Source organism: Cnephaeus nilssonii, assembly GCF_951640355.1.
Source record: "Cnephaeus nilssonii genome assembly, chromosome: 5".
NCBI lineage: Eukaryota > Metazoa > Chordata > Mammalia > Chiroptera > Vespertilionidae > Cnephaeus > Cnephaeus nilssonii.
In genome coordinates this window covers 1795159-1812524 of record NC_137076.1, presented here as the reverse complement: position 1 = coordinate 1812524, position 17366 = coordinate 1795159, and the positions used below count along the sequence as shown (strand labels likewise).

The 17366-nt window shown below is 51.5% G+C and overlaps 2 protein-coding genes across 9 annotated transcripts in view; one reads left to right on the top strand and one right to left on the bottom strand.

Moving 5' to 3' along the window:
* The first annotated feature begins 7027 nt into the window (after nt 1–7027).
* Nucleotides 7028–13111, top strand: TIFA (TRAF interacting protein with forkhead associated domain). 3 transcript variants are annotated; one of them, XM_079771244.1, is made up of 3 exons: nt 7028–7215; nt 8862–9005; nt 11135–13111. In XM_079771244.1, the coding sequence occupies exons 2-3, from the start codon at nt 8997–8999 to the stop codon at nt 11708–11710; spliced, it is 585 nt and encodes a 194-aa protein (XP_079627370.1). In that variant the 5' UTR covers nt 7028–7215; nt 8862–8996; the 3' UTR covers nt 11711–13111. The 3 variants fall into 3 exon arrangements, with proteins under 3 accessions (XP_079627370.1, XP_079627372.1, XP_079627371.1); XM_079771246.1 differs by lacking the exon at nt 8862–9005; XM_079771245.1 differs by lacking the exon at nt 7028–7215 and having other exon boundaries at nt 7241–9498.
* The window catches only part of AP1AR (adaptor related protein complex 1 associated regulatory protein), a 36951-nt gene continuing 32687 nt past the window's right edge, over nt 13103–17366 (bottom strand). For 5 of the 6 annotated variants that reach the window (XM_079771236.1, XM_079771238.1, XM_079771237.1 and 2 more), the window contains one exon: nt 13103–17351. In XM_079771236.1, coding sequence (XP_079627362.1) covers nt 17074–17351 — 278 coding nt within the window. In that variant the 3' untranslated portion in view covers nt 13103–17073. The remainder of the gene's footprint in view (nt 17352–17366) is intronic. The other variant, XR_013813528.1, reaches the window with a different exon arrangement.

Genomic DNA, 17366 nt, shown 5'->3' with positions numbered 1-17366 from the left:
TAGCAAAAAGTGCCCTCTCCCCTCCCTTTCAAATCCAAGCCCCCCCTTTCAAACTCTTTTGCTCTAAGCATGATTTATAGCCTTGGAAAAAAATACTGGTAAGACAGGTCCTTAGAACATCTGCCAGACTGTTCCCTGGAAAGCAAACAAATTGTAACTTTTCAAGGCAGCCCTAGATATCTGTTCCACTTTAACAGAATTCCCTTCCCTTCCTTGTTGCTTAGCAACAGCCTCGACTTAAAGAATAGGTTGCTCTTATTGCCAGCCCTGTAAATAAAGTTCCTCGCTGCTTCCCTTCTTTTATTTTTTATTTTATTATTATTTTTTAAAGAATATATATATATATATATATATATATATATATATATATATTAATATGTTTTATTGATTTTTTACAGAGAGGAAGGAAGAGGGATAGAGAGCTAGAAACATAGATGAGAGAGAAACATCGATCAGCTGCCTCCTGCACACCCCCTACTGGGGATGTGCCTGCAACCAAGGTACATGCCCTTGACCGGAATCGAACCCAGGACCCTTCAGTTCGCAGGCCGACGCTCTATCCACTGAGCCAAACCGGTTTCGGCTGCTTCCCTTCTTTTAGTTGTGACTTCTTTCACAGCCTGCATCACCCGCCGAACCCTAACAATGATAATAAAACCATATAACTATTTTAGAAAGAGATCATTGTGGTAGGAAGGTTGGATTATGGAACAAGGTTTGTATTGGGAGAGATCACGGTGGTGGATGGATTAGAAGAAAAGAGGGGAGTTAGGAAAACGAGAGAGAAAACTCTGTGATCATTTAGACAGAAGTAATGACCAGGCTTAATTAGTGCGAGAAACGTCAGAAATAAAGGGAAGGGGAGAACTATGTAGGCGGCAGAGGCACATCTCTCACCAGTGTCTGGTGGGAGACAGAGAGGCAGTAACACGACGATCCCTGTAGGAGAGATGACCAAGGCAGAGTGTGAAAGGAAGGCCACAGAGAGCAAATGTGGGATTCCAGGGTTCAGGCAGAAAAAGAGGGACCCACAGAGGAGATGTGGAAACAATGCCCAGGACAGGAGTAGAGAAACCAAGAGAAAACAACGCTTTAAAAATGGGATGGCCTGAGGAAAAATCAAGATGGCAGCATAGGTAAACACCTGAACTGCTGCCTCGCACAACAATTTCAAAACTACAACTAAAAGACAAAACGGACATCATCCAGAATCACAGGAGGCTGGCTGAGTGGACATTCTACAACTAGAAGGGAAGAGAAAAGCACACTGAGACTCAGAGGAGCTGCAGGAGGCAGAGGTACAAAGGCGTGTGCGCAGAGAGGGCTGGCAACTGAGTATGTGGCTGGCTTTCTCAATCAGGAGGAAGACAAAAGCTCCTGACTGCTCTGAACTCCAGTTCCAGGCGAGACTCTGGGGATCCAGACTCATTCGGGGAGAAACTGGGACTTTCAGGAAATAGAAAAGCACACTGAGACTCAGAGGAACTGCGGAAGGTACGGAGGCGCACGCACGGAGAGGGCTGTCAACTGAGTACGCGGCTGGCTTTCTCAATCGGGAGGAAGACAAAAGCTCCCAACTGCTCTGAACTCCAGTTCTGGGCGAGACTCTGGGAACCCAGACTTAATCGGGGAGAAACTGGCAGCAGGCGAAACTTGAGGGCGGCTTTCTCTCAGAGGTGCCTGCAGCGATTACTGTAGGACACTGAGACCCAGGGGCCTCTTAAGGCAGGGCTGATGGGAAGCCATTGTTGTTTTCTCCTCCCTGAGACTGAGCCCCATCCAAGCTGAGCGCAGTGGCTTTTTTCAAGTCTTGTCTCATAAGGGTGTCTCCAGCACAGAAGTTCTCCCTGTGTAGACACAGCTAATCCTCACAGCCAATTGGCCTGGAGGTCAATTCCTCCCAGTGATACCAACAACAATCAAGGCTTAACTACAACAAGACTGTGCACACAGCCCACAAAGGGGTCACCAAGAGTGTCCACCTCAGGTAACTGGGGAGGCTGAGCCACGGGGTCTTATAGGACACCTAGCACACAAAGCCACTCTATCAACACAGGAAGCAGCCAAAATGCAGAAACAAAGAAACAGGTCACAAATGAAAGAAATGGAAGATATAGAATTCAAAACCACGGTTATAAGGTTTTTCAAGAATTTTCTAGAAAAGGCCAATAAATTTAGTGAGACCCTCAAGGATATGAAAAAGAACCAACTAGAAATTAAGCATACACTGACTGAAATAAAAAATAATATACAGAGATCCAACAGCAGACTAGAGGATCACAAGAATCAAGTCAAAGATTTGAAATACAAAGAAGCAAAAAACACCCAACTGAAAAAGCAAAAAGAAAAAAGAACCCCAAAATATGAAGATAGTGTAAGGAGCCTCTGGGACAACTTCAAGTGTACCAACATCTGAATTATGGGGGTGCCAGAAGAACCTATTTGAAGAAATAATGACAGAAAACTTCCCCCACCTGGTGAAAGAAATAGACTTACAAGTCCAGGAAGCACAGAGAACCCCAAACAAGGGGAATCCAAAGAGGACCACACCAAGACACAGCATAATTAAAATGCCAAGAGCAAAAGACAAAGAGAGAATATTAAAAGCAGCACGAGAAAAACAGTTAATTATCTACAAGGGAGCACCCATACGATTGTCAGCTGATTTCTCAACAGAAATTATGCAGGCCAGATGGGAGTGGCAAGAAATATTCAAAGTGATGAACAGCAAGAACCTACAACCATGATTACTCTACCCAGCAAAGCTATCATTCAGAATTGAAGGTCAGATAAAGAGCTTCACAGATAAGAAAAAGCTAAAGGAGTTCATCACCACCAAACCAGTATTATATGAAATGCTAAAAGGTATTCTTTAAGAAGAGGAGGAAGAAAAAAAAGGTAAAGATAAAAATTATGAACAACAAATACATATCAACAAGTGAATCTAAAAATCAAGTGAATAAAAAAATCTGATGAACAGAATAAACTGGTGAATATAATAGAATCAGGGGCATAGAAAGGGAGTGGACTGACAATTCTCGGGGCGGAAGGGGTGGACAAAGTCTCTGCGGGAAGAGACTGGACAAAGATCGTACACCGATGGATGAGGACAATGGGGGGGAGGTAAGGGCAGAGGGTGGGGTGGGAACTGGGTGGAGGGGAGCTATGGGGGGAAAAAGAGGAGCAATTGTAATAATCTGAACAATAAAGATTTATTTGTAAAAAAATGGGATGGCCCGGCTGGCGAGGCTCAGGGGTTGAGTATTGACCTAGGAACCAGGAGGTTATGGTTTGATTCCTGGTCAGAGCACATGCCTGGGTTTTGGGCTTGATCCCCAGTAGGGGGCGTGCAGGAAGCAGCTAATCCATGATTCTCTCTCATCACTGATGTTTCAATATCTCTCTCTCCCTTCCTCTCTGAAATCAATACAAATATATTAAAAAGAAAAACAAAAACAGGACCAGCTACATAATTTGTGGGGTCTCTTGTCCAAAAATCATTCAGAATTTCAAGACATTAGCAGCGGAGCCACGCACGGGGCCAAGTGCGGGGCCGTGGGACTCTGCGGGCCGCACCCTGGGAAGCTGACTTCCTAAAATCCACGTGGGTGGTGGGCGTTAGGCAGCAGGTGGGCATTTTGTTAATTTCAAATTAAATGATTCATCAGTGATAATTCAAACAGTTTATTCCTCTGTTTTTGTATCAACAACACATATGCCTTGGTGTTTCCTTCTGTTTCGCTTTGATAACTGTTCTCGCCGGACTTTTGGGGTGCATTTTTCTGAAGGTTTCTTTTTCCTGAATTGGCAGCCTAGGAATACTTACACCTCTGAGAAAGCATGTAGCTGATTTCGTATAGTCCCCGCAACCCTCACAGCATCTGGCCGTCTCAAAGGCAGGCAGCCAAGTTCAACAGCACCCAGAGCCTTGGTTAAAGCTCAGGAGAGGGCTGAGCTCGCTCTGTATGACTGAGATGCTCGTGGCCCATGAGCAGCTCTGAGTACAAAAGCTTTTGCCACTTCAGGTCAAAGGATGGATTTGTCAAATGATACAACCACACACCACCCGGGGCAGGTGGGGGGAGGGTTTGTTGTTGTTGTTCCTTTTCAAAAAGGAAACTTGCAAATAGGGCTTCATAATGGGTGTCCGCAGCCTGTGGCCTCAGCAGGTCTGGGATAGTAACACAGATCTGGAAGGCTGCCACGTCCAGGAACTTCCTGCTAACCAAGTCCGACGTGCTGCTGCACCAGCAAACATTCCCATTTCCCAAGGCTGCTGTTCACGTTCTCCTACAGATGCTATCATCACTCTAGATGCTTACACTTTGACCTTGAATAAAACAAGTAAAATGTGAGTAAACTGCAAAATAATCTTATTTTAAAATCTTTTTATTATGTATTTATTTAAATATATTTTTATTGATTTTTAGAGAGAGAGGAAGGCAGAGGGAGAGAGAGATAGAAACATCAACGAGGGATGGAGGATGGAGCCCACAACCCGGGCATGTGGCCTGATGGGGAATCGAACTGGCAAGCTCTTGGTTCCTGGGTTGATGCTCAACCACTGAGCCGCACCAGCCAGGCTGAAATATTTTTAGTGGTTTTACACAAAATGAAACAGTAATAAAATAAAGCACATGTTACAAATTACTTTGCCTGGTTTCGATATTAGGGATTTAAAAATCACTTCTTTTAAAAATATTTCCTGATTATCTTCAGAAAACTCACAAAGAGAAATCACCAGAAAGAAATGGGCTCTTCCGAGCTGTTAGAAGTCCTCGGCCTTCCGCTACGTTTCAGGAAGTTGGGGACGCCACGGCTGCGAACGTCTGTGCCTCAGAGTTTTAAAGGGGAACACAAGCCCTGGCCGTGTGGCTCATTGGTTGGAGCATTACCCTGTGCATGGATTCCTGTCAGGGCACATACCTGGGTGGTGGGCTCGATCCCCAGTGGGGGCGCATGTGGGAGGCAGCCCCAATGGATGTTTTTCTCTCTTTCTCTCTTCTCTCTAAAATGAGTAAAATATATCTTCGGGTGAGGATAAAAGGGGGAGGGAATAGAGGGTCAAGTAGCTTCAGACCCTGTCAAGTGTCACTCAAGGCTTTAGGGAACAGAAACTTCGCTGTGCACACTTGGGTGTTTCTCAACTGCCACCAAGCGCTTTCAGTGAGGGCCGTGATGTTTACCCCGCCGCCAGAAGCAGACATGGAGGGAGATTAGATTCTGATCCAGAACTGAAGGCTCATTCCAGTCTCATTTTGGGTCACTCCAGGGAAACAAAACCGCAGCATCAGGCATTTTAGCAATTGTAGCCCCTGCTCTGTTGGTGCTAACTAGAGGCCTGGTGCATGGATTCCTGCACAGGTGGCGCCCCTCAGCCTGGCCTGCGCCCTCTCACAATCCAGGATCCCTTGTGGGAAGTCGGACTGCCGGATTAGGCCGAAACTGGCAGTCCGACATCCCCCCAAGGGACACAGCAGTGCCAAAGCGGCAGGCGGCTGGGGAGGACCCGGCTGCCACCACAGCTGTGCTTGCCTGCCATGTGCCTGGCTTCTGGCTGAACCGTGCTCCCGCTGTGGGAGCGCACTGACCACCGGGGGCAGCTCCTGCAGTGAGTGTCTGCCCCCTGGTGGTGAGTGCCCATCACAGTAACTGGTACACGGGTTGTTCTGGTCTTTCTGGTCTAACACTTAGGTTTTTATATATATCCATACCTACTAACCAGTTCTTTGCAGCGTATAGAGCATCGTCACATATTGCATTTTAAAGGTTAGAGATCAGAAACTCCAGTTCTGACACTTTTTTATTGTACGAGTTTATTGATAGGATCCAAGTCCATGTCCACGATATGGACTGAGAGTTCAGAACCCCTTGGCCCAGTGGCCCCGCTCCATGTCCTGTCCCTGCTGTCCGGAGCCAGCACAGACCCCAGCAGCAGGGGCCTCCCGCGGACCTTTCCCTGAACTGGAGAGGTTCCCACGCGGTGAGTGGAGCGGCGACCCCCCGGGCTCTCAGTCCCCTTCTCCCACGTCCTCAGTCCTCCCGTCTTCCAAACCTTCCCGGGCGGAGACAGGTGCTTCCCTGCAGGTGAGCTGCTCCCGGCACCCTCCCGCCTGGCCCCGGAACCCCAGGCCCTGGGCGCTGCAGGAGGGCTCACTCCCGGGGAAGGGACAGCGGGCACGCAGACCGCGGGGGTCAGGTGAGAGGTCAGGCGAGGTAGCGCTCTCCGGGTCTCAGTTTACCCATCTGTCAGGGCACCCGCTCCCCCTCCCATGACCCAGGAGGAGGTACCGCCCCGGCACCTGGCTGCGCAGTTCAGCTCCCCCCTCCCCCTCCCGTGCCAGGCCGACCCTGGTTGCGGGCGGTATGGGGGTCGCGCCCTCAGGTGGAAAAGGCTGGGTTCTCTTTCAAAGTCCAGCTCTCGGGTCACAGCCTCCCCGGGGACCGCTTGTTGGGGCGGTGGCTCCCCGCTGGTCATTGCGCATCAGCGGTGCGGGCAGGCGTGGGGGCGGGCTGGGGAGGGAGTGCGGGGTGGATGCGGTGGGCGGGTCACGGACAGGAGGAGCGACGCGGGGGCGGGCGGGGGGCGTGGTGTGGAGGGGGCGTGGTGTGTGGGTGGGGGGCGTGGTGTGGGTGGTGTGGGTGGGGCGGGGGGGCGTGGTGTGGGGCGGGGGGGCGTGGGGTGGGGCGGGGGGGCGTGGGGTGGGGCGGGGGGCGTGGGGTGGTGTGGGTGGGGCGGGGGGCGTGGTGTGGGGTGGGGGGCGTGGGGTGGGGCGTGGGGGGCGTGGGGTGGGGCGGGGGGCGTGGTGTGGGGCGGGGGGCGTGGTGTGGGGCGGGGGGCGTGGTGTGGGGCGTGGGGCGTGGTGTGGGTGGTGTGGGTGGGGCGGGGGGGCGTGGGGTGGGGCGGGGGGGCGTGGGGGGGGCGGGGGGGCGTGGGGGGGGCGGGGGGCGTGGTGTGGGGCGGGGGGCGTGGTGTGGGGTGGGGGGGGGCGGGTGGGGCGTAGGGTGCGGCCGCACGCGGTGGGGGCAGACGCAGAGGGCCCGGCCGGGCTGCGCTGAGGACCTGGAGGGGCCCAGCTTTCCGGGACTTTCCCGCTTCCGGTCGGGAGGAGGCGTGTCTGCCGTCCCCGGAACACAGCGCAGCGCCCCCGGGTCCCGCCGACCGGAGCCCGCGCCCTCCGGCAGGACCGCCGCCCCAGCCCAGGCCGCTCCACGGTGAGTCCCGGCGGCGGGGCCCAGGCCGTGCTCCCCGGGAGGGAGGGAGGGAGGCCGGTCCCCGCGTTCCTCTGCCTCCGCGGCCGGTGCGGCGCCCCCGGGAGAGCGCCGTCAGGGGCGGGGGGACACGTGGGAGGGAGCCCCCCAGACTCCTGTGTGCAGTCACCTCGGTACTCAGCGGGCGCGGGAAGCTGCGGGCACCACGACCCCCGGGCGCCCCGTCTGTCCGCAGCGGCGAACCCGGCCCCTTGGACCAGAAATGCGCTCGGCGGGCGGCCTTGGACAGCCCCCCGCCCCCTCTGCACTGGCCTGGCGGGGCGGGGGCCGGTCGGCGGCCGAGCGGGGGTTTCTCCCCCAGTGCCCCGGCCCCGGAGTCAGACCGGGCCCCCCGGAGTCAGACCGGGCCCCCCGGAGTCAGACCGGGCCCCCCGGAGTCAGACCGGGCCGCGGCCCCCATCCGGTCCCAGGTCCCAGGTCCCAGGTCCCAGGTCCCAGGTCCCAGGTCCCAGGTCAGTGCGCCGCCGCTCGCCGCTCAGGGGGCAGCCGCTGCCGTCTGGGCGGCGCTTTCTGGGACGGAGGTCCCCAGAGCCCCAGGCCTCTTTTATTTATTTATTTATTTATTTATTTATTTATTATTTATTTGTTTATTTATTTATATTTATTTATATTTTTATTATGTCAGAGAGGAAGGGAGAGGGAGAGATAGAAACGTCAGTGATGATCACTGATCAGCTGCCTCCTGCACGCCCCGCACTGGGGATGAGCTCACAACCTGGGCCTGTGCCCTTGGCCGGAATGGAACCCAGGACCCTTCAGTCCACAGGCCGACGCTCTACCCACTGAGCCACACCGTTAGGGCTAGTGTGTGTTTTAAAGAAAAGACCCACCTAGTGTAACTTCCAGGGTGGTTTTTGGCTCGTTTCTGCCTTTTCTCATTTTCTACTGACCACCCTGAAATGGCAGGGCGCAGGCCACCGCGCAGGCCACGCTGAAAGCATGGGGACTGCTGGCACGCCCGACCCCCCTGGGCGCCCCGCTGTCTTGGGTGACTCTCTGGGTTGAGGTCAGAGGCCATGATTTACCCTAACAACCTGCCCCATCGCTAGCGAGTAGGAACCAGGCCCACACACCCGGGAGTGGACCCGGCCGTCCCCACTGGCGCCAGGTTCCAGCCGGTGTCCCGCTGATTCTCACACACACGCCTCCCTGCTCCCTTCCCCGCAGTGTCACAACTGCAGGGTCTTCACATCACAGTCTAGGATGGGTTCACCGATTTTACCGTTGTGGGCTGATTCTTGCTGTCTTTGATTTCATTGTAACCTTTACCACAAATGGGCCTGTGATCTTAAGTGTTCCTTTCACTTTTCCTGTTTCCAGCTGAGTGTCTCCGTGGCTAATGCAATAGGGTGTAAAAATCTGCATGAAGAATTGGTTACGAAAGTATAAAGTTAGATAACATATTTCCAAATGAATAAAAATGAAATTTGCTTAGCTATGTCATTTGTTGAATAAGTTGACAATTTGATTTTTAGCAGCATAACTTTGTGAAACAAACAAAACATTTGTATGTTACAGTACCAGGAGCCATAGAAAGGAATGAAAGCATTGTCTTTTTAAAGCAGCTCTGATATTAACATCTCACACAGGCGGCGAACAGAAAACCCGGTCACAAATCAGCCCCCCTTCAGACTAAGAGCCGCAGCCCAAACCAGGGCTTGAAGAATGCAGGCAGCAAGCCCACCGCGGGGGTGGTTTCCCAACACACTGACTTAGAGGACTCGATGCCGCTGGTAAAGAATGAGGTCCATTTATATGTGTAGATACGGAAAAAGCATCCATTTGTATTATTAATTGAAAAATGCAAGGCCTAGTATGCTTGTGTAAAGGATTTTTGTAAGGGTAAAAGCAATTTTACAGCTGCCGATTCTAGAAGAGGAAACAGAGGATGAGGGTAGAGGGAAGATACGTTTTAAAAAAGCCTTTACTGTTTGAATTTTGTAATCATGTTCATGTAACCCTTTTTAAAGTTTAAAATGGCGTCTCTGTGTCAAAATAACCTCCTGGGGTTTTGGTAAGAACTCTCCTGTCCTGTGATGCACTCAGTGAGGGGGCCGGGGCGCAGGTGTGGCCGTGTGGTAACGGCACTTGGTGCCGCTGTGGTTCCTGACAGCCGTCCAGTGGTTAGGGTCCTCTGACAAAACAAACAACTCGCGTGGAGTACCGACTGCTCAGAACTACGTCTGAGAGACTTTTAAAGTTATGTGATGTCTACATTTTAAAATGGTAAGAGTAAAATAACCTTTTAAATAACTTACTGTCTTTAACCATTTACCTGCTAGAAGTACAAATGATCAAGGTAACTGTTGCAATTACGACTTTTTAATCTTCCTTCAATCAGGTTTCACAAGTCACATCTAATTTTAACAGTAAATGAAGGATAGCTTTTATAGGTTCGTCCTCTGAGGACACTCAGACCGAAGGGAAGACCCTGGGTTCCCGATGCCCTTTCCAGCACAGCTGCCCTAGTGTGTCTGGGCCCCAGCAACTCTATTTAAATGAGAAGGAAACTGGGGTGTCGTTATGCCCCCACAAACCACTTTATTATCAACAAGTATTTCTTTAGTTGTTGGATTACATGTACGGTCTTATCAAACTAGAAATGAAAAATAAAGATGTAGGGAAGGGTAACACACCAGTTCACAGAGCTTGGAAGACAATTTCACTTCTGATTGAAAGGGTTCTATGTATTGTTTTCTTAACTTAAAATCTAAATGACCTATCAGAAGATTTTCATCAAATATGAGTATCAGGATCTCATTGCCTTGCCCTGCTGGCATGGCTCAGTGGTTGAGCATCGACCTGTGAACCAGGAGGTCACGATTCAGTTCCCGGTCAGGGCACACACTGGGTTGCCATCCCCAATGTGGGGTGTGCAGGAGGCAGCTGATCAATGATTCTCTCATCATTGATGTTTCTACTTCTCTCTCTCTTAAGTCAATATATATATATATATATATTTATATATATACACACACACACACACACACACACACACACACACATACATACTAGAGGCCCTGTGCACGAAATTCATGCACGGGGATGTGTGTCCCTCAGCCCAGCCTGCACCCTCTCCAAACTGGGACCCCTCGAGGGCGGTCGGACATCACTCTCACAATCCAAGACTGCTGGCTACCAACTGCTCACCTGCCTGCCTTCCTGATTTCCCCTAACTGCTTCTGCCTGTCAGCCTGATCACCCCCTAACCCAGTGGTTCTCAACCTGTGGGTCACGACCCCTTTGGGAGTCAAACAACCCTTTCACAGGGGTCGCCTAAGACATCCTGCATATCAGATATTTACATTACAATTCATAACAGTAGCAAAATTAGTTATGAAGTAACAACGAAAATAATTTTATGGTTGGGGTCACCACAACATGAGGAACTGTATTAAAGGGTCATAGTATTAGGAAGGTTGAGAACCACTGCCCTAACCACTCCCCTGCCAGCTTGATTGATGCCTAACTGCTCCCCTGCCAGCCTGTTTGCCCCTAACTGCCCTCCCCTGCTGGCCTTGGTCCCCCCCAACTGCCCTTCCCTGCAGGTCCAGTCACCCCCAACTTCCCTCCTCTGCCGGCCTGGTCACCCCTAACTGCCCTCCCCTGCAGGCTTGATCGCCCCCAACTGCCCTCCCTTGCAGGCCTAGTCCCTCCCAAATGCCCTCCCCTGCTGGCCATCTTGTGGCGGCCATCTTGTGTCCACATGGGGGCAGCCATCTTTGACCACATGGGGGCAGCCATCTTGTGTTGGAGTGATGGTCAATTTGCATATTACTCTTTTATTAGATAGGATATTTATATTAATAAAAGGTCTAGGGACCCAGAGGGGGACGTGAAATAACGTGCTGCTGACTTGCAGACGGGTGCTGCCGCCGCCATGTCCAGTTTCGAAGATGCGGACACGGAAGAGACAGTGACGAGTCTGCGGATCACCGTTTACCATCCTGGCCAGATGCAAAATGGGATATTCCAATCGATAAGGTTTTCTAACCCAGAGAAGCTCCCCTCCAGCGAAGTGGTGAAATTCGGCAGAAATTCCACCATCTGTCGCTATACTTTTCAGGACAAGCAGGTTTCCCGAGTTCAGTTCTCTCTGCAGCTGTTTAAAAAGTTCCACAGCTCAGTTCTCTCTTTTGAAATTAAGAACATGAGCAGGAGGACCAGCCTGCTGGTGGGCAGCACGGAGCTGGGCTACCTCAACAAAGTGGAGCTGCCCTACAGGTGCATGGTCCGCTTTGGCGAGTACCAGCTCCTGGTAGAGAAGGAAGATGGGGAGTCCCTGGAGTTTTTCGAGACTCTCTTCATGATGTCTCCCAGACCCCTCCTACAGGAACACGGCTGGCCCGCAGGCAAGCCCACCCCTGAGCTCTGCAGGTCCCCTTCGTGGTCCACCCAGAGCGCTTGTCCGACGGAAATGGATGAGAATGAATGTTAGCGCACGGGCAAGACCAGAGGCGTGGGGGGGGGGGGGGGGCAGCGCTGTGCGCCCGGCGGCCACCTGCTGATGCCGGGGAGTCTGGGGCCCAGGCTGCCATCTGGGAGCCTGTCCGTCGTGGGAGGCACCGACTTGGTCGCCTGGTGCTTGCTGGATGGACTGAGGGTTAGTGCCCACCGCGTGTTGTGATGAGTGCTGACCAATAGGGTGGCAGTGTTTTCTCTTTACACCTGATGTTAGTCCTGTGCTTTGCTTTGTAAGAAGCATCTCTTGGTCACATCATCTCACAGCAGCTGCTGGTTTTAAGGCCAAAGCTACAGGCGGATGGTTGTGATTGTTGTCGCTGGGCACCAGGCCTGGCGGGAGCGTGTGTGGTGGTGTCGGCGCATCGCTGTGGCTTTAATGTGGCTTAGTGTTCTCAAGAATAAAGTTCTTGTCTATAATCAGCATCTAAAAACTACTTAAAACATTTTAATGAACCACTGTGTTAAATGCAGAAGTCTGTTTTCTTACCCAATTTTAAACTGATTTTTATGTCCTATTAAAATGTTTTAATTCCACAAATTCCAAATGTTAACAGCACCTGTGCGCCTAATAAAATGTAAGTTTAATTCTCTAACCATTTTCTTGGAAACTCTAAGGACAGGACCAGTGCGGCTGAGCCTGAGGCTGTGCACTCAGACATGCCGCTCTGCCCGCGTGTGGCCTGGCCATTCTCCCCGCCTCCTCACTCCGCGTGCTGACCCAGGGCCACTGGGTGCCAGGATCCATCAGAGAACCCGACCTCTCAAGGGCCAGCGGCCCGCCCTCTGCCAGTCAGCTCTCCACAGGTCCCATTCGAGACGGCCTGCTGCGCGGGGAGTTTGACAGGAGGTGTTGCAGCTAAGTTGTCTCTGATCCCCCTCTCCTACCCCATGTCTGACCCATTAGAAGACCTTGCTGGTGTCACTTCTGGAATGACTCTGCTCTGCGTTTCAGCAGCTGTTCCCGCCCCGGCCCCACCACATCCCACGAGGGGTTCCCTCTCAACCCGCCTGCACAGTGGCTAGAGCAATTTTTCAAAAATGCCCATGTGCTCACTGTAACTCCAGCTTCCTGTTCTCCATCTAGCTCAGCTCACCTTGCCCTCCGGCGTGGCTCAGTGGCTGAGCGCTGACCTATGAACCAGGAGGTTGATTCCTGGTCGGGGCACATGACCAGGCTGTGGGTTTGATCCCCACTGAGGGGCGTGCAGGAGGCAGCCGATCTATGATTCTCTCTCATTATTGATGCTTCTGTCTCATCTATGTTTCCCTTCCTTCCTCTCTCTTTTATAATCAACTAGAGGCCCGGTGCGTGAAATTTGTGCACGGTGGTGGGGGAGAGGGGTGTCCCTCAGCCCAGCCTGCACCCTCTCCAATCTGGGACCCTTCGAGGGATGTCCGACTGCCCGTTTAGGCCTGATCCCGCTTCCCTCTCACAATCCAGGACTGCTGGCTCCCAACTGCTTGCCTGCCTGCCTTCCTGGTTGCCCCTAACCGCTTCTGCTTGCCAGCCTGATCACCCCCTAACCACTCTCCTGCCAGCCTGATTGATGCCTAACTGCTCTCCCCTGCCAGCCTGTTTGCCCCTAACTGCCCTCCCCTGCAGGCCTGGTCACCCCTAACTGCCCTCCCCTGCAGGCCTGGTCACCCCTAACTGCCCTCCCCTGCAGGCCTGGTCACCCCTAACTGCCCTCCCCTGCAGGCCTGGTCACCCCTAACTGCCCTCCCCTGCAGGCCTGGTCACCCCTAACTGCCCTCCCCTGCAGGCCTGGTCACCCCTAACTGCCCTCCCCTGCAGGCCTGGTCACCCCTAACTGCCCTCCCCTGCAGGCCTGGTCACCCCTAACTGCCCTCCCCTGCAGGCCTGGTCACCCCTAACTGCCCTCCCCTGCAGGCCTGGTCACCCCTAACTGCCCTCCCCTGCAGGCCTGGTCACCCCTAACTGCCCTGCCCTCCCCTGCAGGCCTGGTCACCCCTAACTGCCCTGCCCTCCCCTGCAGGCCTGGTCACCCCTAACTGCCCTCCCCTGCAGGCCTGGTCACCCCTAACTGCCCTCCCCTGCAGGCCTGGTCACCCCTAACTGCCCTCCCCTGCAGGCCTGGTCACCCCTAACTGCCCTCCCCTGCAGGCCTGGTCACCCCTAACTGCCCTTCCCTGCAGGCCTGGGTCCCCCCCAACTTCCCTCCTCTGCCAGCCTGGTCACCCCTAACTGCTCTCCCCTGCAGGTTTGATCACCCCCAACTGCCCTCCCTTGCAGGCCTGGTCCCTCCCAACTGCCCTCCCCTGATGGCCATCTTGTGGCAGCCATCTTGTGTTGGAATGATGGTCAATTTGCATATTATCCTTTTATTAGATAGGATTAGATAGGAGAGAGGCCTGGTGCATGGTTGGGGGCCAGCTGGCTTGCCCTTGAAGGGTGTCCCGGATCAGGGTGGGGGTCTTGTTGGGGCGTGGGGCAGCCTGGGCAAGGGGCCTGTGGTGGTTTGCAGGCCGGCCACGCCCCCCGGTGACCTAAGCAGAGGCCCTGGTATCTGGGATTTATTTATCTTCTACAATTGAAACTTTGTAGCCTTGAGCTGGAGCCAAGCTCCTGCTTGCTCCGTGGCTACAGCCATTTTTGTTGGGATTTACTTATCTTCTATAATTGAAACTTTGTAGCCTGAAGTGGAGGCCAAGGCAGGCCAGGGCTGCGGAAGCTTGGCTTCCTCCATCACCAGGGGCAACTCAAGCCTTCTGCTCTCTCCAGCTCCGTGGCCGCAGCCATTTTTGTTGGGATTTATTTATCTTCTATAATTGAAACTTTGTAGCCTTGAGCGGAGGCCTGGGCTAGCCAGGGCAGGCGGAGAGCTTGGCTTCCTCCATTGCCGGGGAAACCCAAGCCTCCTGCTCACTCCGTGGCCACAGCCATCTTGGTTGGGTTAATTTGCATACTCACGCCTGATTGGCTGGTGGGCGTGGCTTGTTGGTGTAGCAGAGTGATGGTTAATTTGCATATTACTTTTAATAGGATAAAATGTTTTGTTTCTTTAAAACTCACCCTTCTCCATTGCCTATGGGCCTCACATGACTGGCCCACACAATGCTTGAGTCCAAGTGGTCTTTTATGCTCAGAACATACCAACTCCCTCCCACCTCACCTTGCACATGCGGTTCCCTTTGCTTATCACACGCTTCCCAGGCCTTGGCCCTGGCTGGCCCGTCTCCTCACAGAGGACCCGGATTGGTGACACCCAGCCCCTTGGCCCCTCGCTGCCTGTCTGTCCTCCGTGTGCCTCCTGCTGCCAGCTGTGATTTCCCGTTGCTTGTTATCATCTGTCTCTCTTGACACAAGGTAAACAAAACAGCAGGAACTTTTCCCTGCGATGTCCCCAAACACCCTGCCAGACATAGCAGATTCTCCGATATATGCTGAATAAACCAGTTATTTCCAGTGTTTTTTAATAAGCATATAAAGAAATTAGTCCTAGCCAGTTGGGCTGAGTGTCGGCCTACAGACTGAAGGGTCCTGGGTTCAATTCCAGTCAAGGGCACATGCGGGAGGCAACCAATCGATGTGTGTCTCTCTCTCTGACTCTCTCCGTTCCACTCACTCTAAAAATCAATGGAAAAGTATTCTCAGGTGAGGATTAACAACAAAAAAAGAAATTGAATACCGTTTTCATAGCAGCTAAAACAAACATTTTCAAGTGTAGTTCCAGCCTGCTTTCTTAATTTACTCCTTTTTGTCTTCATAGCAGGTTTAATAAAGTTAGGAGACAAATGTACTACTATTTGTAATACCTTAAACAATTAAAAAAAATAATAAAATAAAGAATTATTGCATATTTATGGAATACAGTAATTTTTAAAAATTATTTAAATGTAAAAATGTGTTTATTCACAATCCTCGACAAGATGCCATTCCTTCAAAAAATTCTTTATGAACAAAATGCCAGAAAAATTACAATAGTAGCTTATGCCAAACCAAGAATATACATCAGATATATATAAACTTCAGAAAGCATAACAGGCAGTGTGAACATAGATTACCTTTACAATATTGCCCATGACACAGCTACAACGTGAATTAGTGACACAGACATAAAGAAGAGGGTTACCGAACCTGTTTACATATTTAGTGTCGCGTTTAGGTCTATGAGATAAAAGTGAAGAACCGGAGATGCCATTGCCTAGCAGCTCAGACACGGAAAGGACCATGTGATGCTTTAAGTGCAGCAAGAATCTGAGTTACTATTTACACCTGGACCTTCCTATAGTTTTGAGAACATGCACTGTCATTGTTACAAGAAAAAGAAAAGGAAAAAGCACTAGGAAAAAAAATCAAGTTTGCTGACTGAAATCATGTCAATCCTCAGCAAAATTGAGACAAGCCACTAGGAGTCTCCTTGGCCTTTTAAGTTGATGCCTAACCTTTAGAGAAAAGAGCTCACTGTCTTCTACATGAAGTAGCTGTATTTATTGATATACGTAATCCTAGCCCATTAGTGCACCTTGTGCTACAAGGCAAAGGAAACTTAATAGAATCAACAGATCCTTCCACACAGAAAGGATTTATTTACTTTGAAATACCCGTATTTCCTTGTTAGGTTTTCCTTTCTTACTAAATGATGCACAGAGAAGATCTTTCTAAGGCCAGTCACTGGAAATATAAAATTAAAAAAAAAAGATGTCTAGAAATTTAATATATCAATTAAAGTCAACATTCATTTATAGCGCATGTAAAAGGAAGTGAACGTTTATTTTCTTCAATTACTCTTGATGACCAATTTCAAGTGTCCAAACTCTAGAAGCTTCCTTTGTCATGTCATTTCCTTTGTTTCAGACTGACTCACAGTATCCTACTTGGATATGTAGTCAGTGTAGACAGAGAATGACACGTGAGCATTCGGAGTCACCTCCTAGAGTAACTGCTATGACTGGTGGTGAGTGTGAGCTGTGGGACAGACATGCGGAGCGGGACCGTTATTCTGAGTCTGAGCTGGATGTTCGGTCCTCTGCTCCCCTCTGTCTGCTGAGCATAACACCAAAAGCCTTAATACTCTCAGACACTGAAATAAGGTTCTGCAAACATACTAAGTAAAACCAACAAAGCTATTCTAAAAAGAACACCTACAAATTGCAAACAGGAAGGTAATTGATACTATGACAGAACCATGAACTTGTTTTGAAAAACGAAGGTAGATGATGAAATTGCACTTATTCTGAAGCAATTCAGATATAGCCCATCATCCGGTCCTTCCTGACAGCATGTACACGGGGCTCCCACCTGCAATGGAAAGGCTCGGCATGATTTATACATTCTCGCTGGGGTCAGCACTGGGTCCCCCCTGCCAAGCAGGGTCACAAGACCTGACCCCCTCGCGTCTGTGGCTCTCCGCCCACTGGCTTCCCAACGGGCTCCGACAGGTCCAGCACGGGGTTCACGAAGCCGGAGAACTCGGAGTTGCCGTTGTCATCCACGTCAGCGCTCACGAAGTCGCTCTCCCACTCCAGCCCGTTGGAGTCGTCGGAGGCGGATGCAGCGTGGCTCCCAGGCCTCCGGCCACCTCTGAGCGCCGCCCGCAGGATGTCCTCCTCCGTCCGAGAGCGCTCTCGCACTGGGAGCATCCGATTCATGCCTGGGATGGGGCCAA